This window comes from Carya illinoinensis, chromosome 9 (assembly GCF_018687715.1).
Source record: "Carya illinoinensis cultivar Pawnee chromosome 9, C.illinoinensisPawnee_v1, whole genome shotgun sequence".
NCBI classification, from domain to species: domain Eukaryota; kingdom Viridiplantae; phylum Streptophyta; class Magnoliopsida; order Fagales; family Juglandaceae; genus Carya; species Carya illinoinensis.
In genome coordinates this window covers 15,530,577-15,539,384 of record NC_056760.1, presented here as the reverse complement: position 1 = coordinate 15,539,384, position 8,808 = coordinate 15,530,577, and the positions used below count along the sequence as shown (strand labels likewise).

General features: G+C 36.4%; 1 protein-coding gene across 1 annotated transcript; it reads right to left on the bottom strand.

The window, feature by feature from the left end:
• Nucleotides 1-815: 815 nt before the first annotated feature.
• On the bottom strand, nt 816-8,396 carry LOC122275754 (high mobility group B protein 14). Its single transcript, XM_043084969.1, has 6 exons — nt 8,228-8,396; nt 7,528-7,707; nt 5,606-5,663; nt 5,440-5,484; nt 1,189-1,269; nt 816-1,101 (listed from the first exon to the last, which is right to left on the bottom strand). Exons 1-6 carry the CDS (start codon nt 8,311-8,313, stop codon nt 1,048-1,050), a joined length of 504 nt encoding a protein of 167 aa, XP_042940903.1. The 5' UTR covers nt 8,314-8,396; the 3' UTR covers nt 816-1,047.
• Between the last annotated feature and the right edge of the window lie 412 nt (nt 8,397-8,808).

Below are 8,808 nucleotides of genomic sequence, written 5' to 3'. Positions count from 1 at the left end.
AGATTTTTCCCCTCAAGCCTAAGGCCTAGGAGCACAGACCTAGATATGAGGAGCCTGAGCCAACCAAGCAACCCTTCAGCCTACAAAGGGCCTCCAACCCTAAAGGAAGGGGAATTATGGCCATAAATGGGTTGAGGGGTTGTATGGTTGGTTCGGGCTCTTTGTATTTGGGCTTGCACTCTTGGGCCTCAAGCGAAAAATCCCCTTACAATTTTTTAATGTCTCCCAAACACAAACCTTTCTTGAAACCACACGGATTGTGTGCCATCCTACTGGGAAATTATATTTCTTCATTTTTTTTCAAAAATCTACATTTTCTTTAAATGAAAATGACTTTCTATTGACATGCATCAATTATGGCTGGAAGAAAAAACTAGTTGATGGTTGTATAAAATGGTTGTCAAATAGGATGCTAAGTAGCACGATTCCTAACAAAATTGCGTGTGAAACTCCTCAAAGGTCTGTGTGGTTAAGAAAACAGCAGTCAGGTACAAACATACCAGAAATCCTACGATCGCAAAGCAATCTAATTTGTGCCAACCCTCCAATCCCTCTCGTTCATGACATCTCTGAAATTATAGATGACTTCTGTCCAATTATAATAAAAGGCTCTCCTAAAAGTTCATTTTCCTTTTTCTTTTTGTTTTGTTTTTTGGAGAGAGAGAGAGAGAGAGAGAGAGAGAGAGAGAGAGAGAACTGTAGAGTTACTAATGTTATATGAACATATGAGCGGGTATGGTTGTTTCAAACCAGAATTCACTTGGCGACGTAAAGCCAGCCATTGTTTTCAGTTTTCTTTATCAAATTCAAAGCAATTTAATCCAAGAAACAACTTGGCAGAAACCAAGCTCATAACAAAATCAAACTGGCGACACACTGTCAAATTTTGTTATCAGAGAAAGCAATTGCAAGCAGTCATCTACACAAAAATGATACAGACACTGACCGTTTCAATGACAAATGATTCGTCAGTCGATATACAACCTGTTACCCAACCACTATTTACCCCTATAGAAACGTTACCGTTTACAGAACATTCCCACAGTTCTACACATCAAACTCTGAATCAGAATCCTCAGTCTCTAGATCCTCACCGCTTTCCTGTAAAAGATAAATGTTTTCATATAATTTGCCTCATTTACTGCCTCTGGGGCAAACAACAAAGAAGAACATGTAAAGCTAGTTTACCTTTCTCTTGATATAATCCGCCATGGCTTTGTCAAACTCCGCCCGTTTCTCGGTGGCTATGTCATAATATTGAACTTTATCCTATTGCAAGAACCACAACAAACACAGACAACAAAAAAAAAAAAAAAGTATTAAGAGTGGTAGAACTCTTGCCAGTTTCCTTCTAGAAGCTTTGCAATATGATATTTGGAAAACTAATCAAAATAAGCAACATCTTTTGATACTTTATACCAAAATATAGGTAAACTAATAACATATTAAAGTGAAATGAGAAGCTTTGATTAGGAAAGAAATAGTATTTTACCAATGACAAAAATTCTAAGATCAAAATTCCCCCATAATACAAAGTTCCAAATGTACAGCACTCATCAGCTTTAAAGAGACCACACAAAAAATATGTGGGGGACTTTTCTTCAAACACTGTCAAAATATATTTCTGCAATGAACTCTATACAATATATTTCCAATTGCTGTAGGGGCTCCGGGAGAACCTAAAGGAGAGTCCTTGAAGTTCTGGTCATATTTAAACAAGAGGCTGTTGTACTCAACTCAAACCTCAATAATCAATGTATGAGTTAAAATCAAGCAAAAGATCAAGATATCAAGGCCTCAGAACCAAAAACCAAGTTGGGGAAAGGGGGGAGAATCAGAATATATATTATGAGAGAAAGAGAGAGAAGGAAATCACAGAGATTCCGCACACCTGTTTATCATTATCACCTTAGAATTTTGTTCCAGAGATCAAACTTGTGCACATGTAAGAAAAATATAATGTGAATGCAGATTGGTGATTACAGGTCAAAAACTAATATTAAATATAAAATTAAAAAACGAGGAGTGAAAACAAGACCCGATAATAGGATTATAATTTGGGCTAAAAACTCGGTTTTTGGAGGCTTACTCTACACACCGTAGAAGAAAATGGAAGACTTCTGGTGAAAACCACCCTAAAACAGGTAGGGGCAATATGCCCTAACCACCACTACCATTTTTGTATGGCACCCCACTTTTGCTGGCAGTGCACCACCCTAACAGAAGCACAATAACCCTCAAGAAAACTTCTACCTTTGCCACCCATTTAAGTAGAGAGAAGAAAAAAAATGTTGTTTAACTTTTTTCTTAAACAGAGTAGTCACCTACTCCTATTCAAATAGTTTCATAGCATCCACATAAGAAATATCACCAAGTTAGCAGCTAACTTTACTAGTGTGTAAGATCATAATCCAACCCATGTGCACAGACGCATACAAAAGAAAATATAGAATACAAGTACTAAATATCATATCCCAACCAAAGCGCAAAGGGGCACAACCCAAATACACAGGAAGCATACAAATGAAAATGCCCAACTAACCAGAAGAAGGAAAGGAGCAAACATCTTTGAAATATTGGCTCAAGTGTTAAAGGCCTTGGGCTTGGGGGTATGCTCCCCCTAGGTTTAAGGTTCAAGTCCCCTTGGGTGCAAATTAAGTTCTCCCTCTCAAACAATCTAGACTTAAATAATCTCCCTCTTACCGATTTATAAAAATAAAAAATAGAAAAAAAGAAAAGAAAAAAGAGAAACATCCATTGTAGGGGTGTAAGAATAAACTAACAAACCAGAAAACCGACCCGGACCCGTTGGTTCGGTCCAGTTTTCGACCAGTTTGGTTCGGAATCGGTTCTTTTATTTTAAAAACCGATCAAATCCGGTCTGGAATCGATTTTCTGTTTTCTAACACCAAACTGGACCGGACCGGTTCACATATTATATATATTTTATTAATTTTTAATATTATATATAATATATTTTATATATAATATATATAATTATGTATGAAATAATATATTATAGTTTATAACATAACATTTTAATCTTAAACATGAATATTTATTTGATCATATGTTTTAAATATAAAATATATATATTAAATACATTTTATTTCCTAATAAATTCTTAATATATTTTTTTTTTATAAATACGTTAGTAATACTAATACTTAATATATTAAAACCGAAAAACCGGATCGAACCAGACTGGAACCGGTAAAATCGGACGTACCGGTTTAGGGGGGTAATTGGTGTGTAATCGATTTTTGAAAATATAAAACCGGTACATATCGGTTCGGTCTTAGATTTTATCCAAAACCGGACCGAACTGGACCCGTTAAACCCCTAAATCCATTGTATGACTCAAGGAAAACCCAAGCCACATCTAGGCCTATATTCCAAAAGAACTAATTAAGGTTATAATTTAAGTCAATTGGATTCATTATAAAGAACAAAAACTTCTCCCTCTCAAAAAAAACATGAAATCTCACTCACCACCCTTGTACCCAATTCGGGGTATCACATATGTCTCCCCTTAAATACCTGATGTCCTTGCAAGGTCATTTTATTATAGGTGGCATGGTTCAAATCCCACACTTCTATCTAAAATTGGCTCTAATACCATATCTACTACCTACAGGAAGTTCAAGCCACAAGACATATATACTTCAAAAAGACTAGTCAAGGTTACAATTGGAGCCCCTTGGAATCATTATAATGTGCAAGAACTTCTCCCTTGCAATTTATGTGAGATCTTATTCTCCACCCTCATACACTCAATCTAAGGTAGTATATGAGTAATGACCCAAGGAAAGCATTAGTCATATATGCACTATAACCCATAAAACCTAGTCAATTTGAAAATTCTCAAGAATCACTTGTAAAACTCAGTTTCTGCCAGTAAATAGCCAACGTAGGACTTAACCCTTAACACTCATGATTACCTTGAAAACTTTTTTTTTTATAAGTATGATTACCTTGAAAACTTACACACTATGTGAGTTATTAATTTTCCCACTATGGAAGTAGGGTGTTACAAACTCCTCCCTTTTAAATTCCTAACATTCTAGTCAGGGTCATGTTACATAGAGCTCCAATATATCACATGACTAGCTCTACAACTTAACTTTGATACCATATGCAACAAATAGAGCGCCAGCCACCTCTGTGCTATAACCCAAAAAAACTCGTAAACTGAATTTTCACTAAAATCACTAATAAAGATAATGTGGGACTTGGCATTGCACTCATGACTACCTTTATAACTTACTCTACATGAGTTATTCATTTTCCCAATGTGAGATCGGGGTGTTACAACCCTCTCGCTGAATACTATAGCTTTTAACCCTATCACCCTCTTTGCTTGGCTTTTAAACATTCAGGCATTACATTCTTGCCACATACATTAAACATAGGTATTATCCTCCAAACTTCTTAATTTTTATGGCTTCCAAAAATATTTCACCAACATACCAACAAACCGCTCACTGGGACATAACCCACTCAATCCGAATGTGTTGAAAACTTGATATTTCCACAATAACTCCGCATCAAATCGCAATGTAGTAGAAGGTGATTAATATTTTCCCCATTATGTTAGCATATAGACACCAATCCATTATTACAAGATGCATCTTTCTCAGATTATTCATGGTTAAGATCATTCCTTAGGCGGCTATTAAGACCAAAAAAAACCTTCAAAGGTGCCTTGTTTCTCCAAATATATGTCAACCAATACGACGAATGAATGCGTTGAAAAAGGATTTAACCTCAAAGACCCTCTTTTGAACGGGATCCAACATATTTGGTCATTACCACCTCTTCCCCACCTAAGGAATACAATCTGTTGAAAAACGAAGAGAACAACTCCCTCTCAATCATGGGGTAATATAGTAAAAGTAACATTTATTGGGACAAATGGAAACTCCAGCAGTTTAGTAGGGTCTTGGGTTTTTGTGGGACACTAGAATTATCAAATTATCATCCACCAATTGCCATTGGGGCAAAGGTCAGGGATTATTACTCTTCCAACCAGACAACAGCAAAGAAGATTATTTAACGTCAATTGTAGGTCACAAGAGTTGTACAGACTCAAGTGTATACAATCAAGGGAAAGTTGAGGTATGTTGTAAGAGAGTATAGCCACACATAGTGCATATCAACTCCTATATACAAAACTATCAAGGGTACTTGTCAAAATTTTTAACTAATTCAACTAACATTTTGTCAGTTCAAGCCAGTAAATAAAACAAGGTCTAAAACATTCAAGAAGCAAAACAATCGGGACATAATCAACCTTAATTACTCAGACTAGACAACAAAACAAGTGTCTGCCAGGGAACTTCTTCTCAACTCAGCAAAGAGAATAATCCATAATCCTACGCCAAAGAACTTACAAATGAAAAATACAAAAGAATGCTTAAATATAGATGCAGCTCAAACCTCATATGTCATTATTTTCCACTTCTCTCCACAAGCCTTGCCAATCTGAAAGATGGAAAAAGAACATATTTCATGCAAAAGGAAAGAAGAGAGTGAGCAACCAGAAAAGAGAGGATGTTGAATTAATAAGACAATGTAAAATTGAAACATATGTCCCACCACTTACATCACGCATTGACTTGACATTTGGATTCTGGTCTTGAAATTCCTTACGAAAATCCTCCCTTGAAAAACAAAGTAAAATTAGTTTTATGATGTTAGACATGTTCAAAGATAGGTTCTCGCATATGGAACAGCTTTCCATAGTAAGCTTACTAATATATTGCCACAATTGAGACAATACTACTCATTTCTAGCATCAACGATAAAATGATGAACTTCGAAAGGATAAGGAGCACACTTTGGAGGAACTTCAAAATTTTTTTGTGTACACCTTACTGCTTTGGTTTTCTGCTTGAGTGCTTAACGGAGATAGTGCTCATGATTTTCTGTTGTCATTTTCTGGTTCTTTGAATGTATTTCAGTGGGCTCCTTGTGTACATGGGCTTCTCCTATTTCATTCGAATTAATAAAATTCTCTTGCTTATAAAAAAATAATGAAGAAATGGAATGGGCTGGAGAACATTTCACAGAGAGCTCACTAGGGTGGGTCAAGTGCGGGAAGTTGAATCTGATAAGGTCACCTCTATAGCAGTGGGAGGCTGATGCACATGAAGCTAGGTATGGAGAGGCTGGGAGATTGGCGTGTGCTGAGGTTGTGACAAGGCTGTGGCAGAATCCAGCAACAGAGAGACAAAAAAGAGGCAATCGGAGAAATGAGATGAGGATGAGACTCTTTTCTACCCAGCGTGGCTCACAAATGGTAATAATGACATGGGTGAAATGACAAGTCAAGCTGCCGACAATGTTCTTAAGACGCATAATTTATTTATTTATTTTGATAAGTAAAAAGAGATATATTAGAACAATGAAAGGGCAAGGCCCGAGTACACAGGGGGTATACAAAGAGCCTTGCTACAGGCTAAGAGCTGCGAAGGGCAGCGTAAAGTTCAATAAAAGAAGTGCCATTCATTACAATAGAGGATGCCCATAGAACTAAAGTGTGATAAAAAAAATCCCTAAAGCCTTCCGGAGATCGCTCCTTGTCCTCAAAACAGCGACTGTTCCTTTCGTTCCATGTGCACCACATTAGGCAAAGTGGCACCATTTTCCAAATATCTGCAATCTGGCCCTTACCCCGGATTCCTCTCCAACAAGCCAAAAGATCAATCACCTTTCTAGGCATTACCCACGCCAAGCCTAGTCTTGTGAAGATGTCATCCCATAAAGCCGTGAAGGTTTTAAAGATGGGAGGCATCGATGGGGTGGCTTTTAAATCTATACACATATATATATATATAGATATTATATCAAGGTGTTTTCTAGTGCATATTAAGGTAAATTATATGGTGATGTATACCAAGCCGGCCCTTACTTTTTCATTCCTCCCTCAAAATGGGATATAAAAGATAGCCTATGCATCTATTTCTCAACCAGCACAATCACCTTTGCCCACACAAGTGTGCAACAAAATATAGCCATGACAAGCATATTGTGCACAAAGACTAATTTGCTACAATTACTAGCTTACTTCCATAAGCATGACCTCAAATATAGATTGTGCTAGTGCTAAAATTCAATAACTCCATTATCTTTGCATGGCATCTAGCGTACACACCTTATTGCTCTGGTTTTCAGCCATTGTGCTTAATGGAACTACTGTTCATGATTTTCTGTTTTTAATTTATGGTTCCTAGAATGTATTTAGGTGTTCTTTTATATACTCCTGTGTACACGGGTTTAGCCTACTTCATTCATATCAATAAAATTTTCTTTTTACTTATTTAAAAAAAAAAAAAAAAAAAAAAAAAACCTTTGCATGAAATCTAAATAGATGAGCACCCCGTAGTCTAGTAACTATCACCCAAACACACCTAAATCTGATTAAATTTTGGCATAGCGTACTAGTGTCTAATCTTTTCCAGCAGATTCAAGCATTCGAGCACTAAACCACATACCAATTACTGGTAAATAAAACAGGACACATACAAGAAGTAGAAGAAAGCAGTTGGCGGTTTTTTTGGCTTCTTCTCATCAAATTTATTCTTTTTCTTCTTTTGTTTTGCGTTGGACTTCTTTACCAACATGGTTCTCCTTCCCTCGCTAACTTTGCTCACCCTTGCCGATCTCCTCATCCCCTCGCTTGATTTTACCCTCAACACCATTTCACTGCAAATTTTCAAGCAAACCCACTCTTTAGTTGACGTTAATGAAGCTACAAGAAATCAAACTAAAAAAACTTCAGGTATACACTATGAAAGCATAATAAAAGTGCTGCTGACGTAAGAACCGGAAAAAGAAAATCCTCTCCTATATATCATTTTTGTTTTCACGGCGTTCTCTAATATCTATGGTTTTGGAACCTTTTAGAGATGTGGTTTGGATATACGTTCATACTTTTCTTGGTTGCTGAGACAACCACCAACAAGAGGTAAAAAAAAAAAAAAAAAAAACCCTCCACCCCCACCCCAGGCACTCAAAAATGCCGAATGCAACTGATTTTCTAAGCTAAATTGTGCTCTCCCCTTTTCAAAATCCAAAACGCCACACTCAATAAATTGAGCAGTTGTCCTTCTCTTTTCTTCTTTCATTTTCTCTTTCTGGGTATTCTCAGGAACCAAGCAGAAAGCCTATAGCAGCTAAAATAGTAAAAGGATAACCCGGAGTAAAGGGAGCGAGAGGTTCTTACTCATTGGATGGTCTCTTGGGGGCCTTGGCCGACGTAGAAGCTCGAGATGAGCGAGATACTTGGGACTTCTTAGCTTTCTTCGCCATTTTGCTTTTCTAGGTTGTCGGCCGTGACTCGGGGTTGACACAGCGTTGGGTAAATAGTCAATTCGACAGTGTCCTGAATCGTTACAATAAAAAACATTGGTAAAAGCCACTGTGCCATCTTCCTTGCCCTTCAAATGACCGCTGGTCGCAAATTTTTTCTTTATTATGTGTTTAAAAAAGTGATTTTAAATATATTAATATATTTTTTTATTTTTAAAAAATATTTAAATATATGTTAAAAAATATTTAAAAAAAAAATTAACTAACGATCAGTTTGAACAGTACACTATGAGTAATAGAGTAACACTGCTCAAAAACAAGCAGGTACAAAAATGGTGCATAAAAAGGGAAGTACAATGTCATGGTTCTCAAAAATAATAGTAGATAGCACAGGCGAAAACTTTCAAAAATATTTGACATTTTAGGAGTCTTTTATGTTTGTTGGATTCGTTTAACTCTAATGTTGGTTATATTTTATAAAAATAACGTTTACTT

Coding starts and splice junctions, on each gene's coding strand:
- LOC122275754 (XM_043084969.1), bottom strand. CDS start 8,313: ATGGCGAAGAAAGCTAAGAAGTCCCAAGTATCTCGCTCATCTCGAGCT. Junction 7,708..8,227: donor CCCAAGAGACCATCCAATGA/GTAAGAACCTCT, acceptor GAAAATTTGCAG/TGAAATGGTGTTGAGGGTAA. Junction 1,270..5,439: donor GGAAAATAATGACATATGAG/GTTTGAGCTGCA, acceptor TTCTTGCAATAG/GATAAAGTTCAATATTATGA.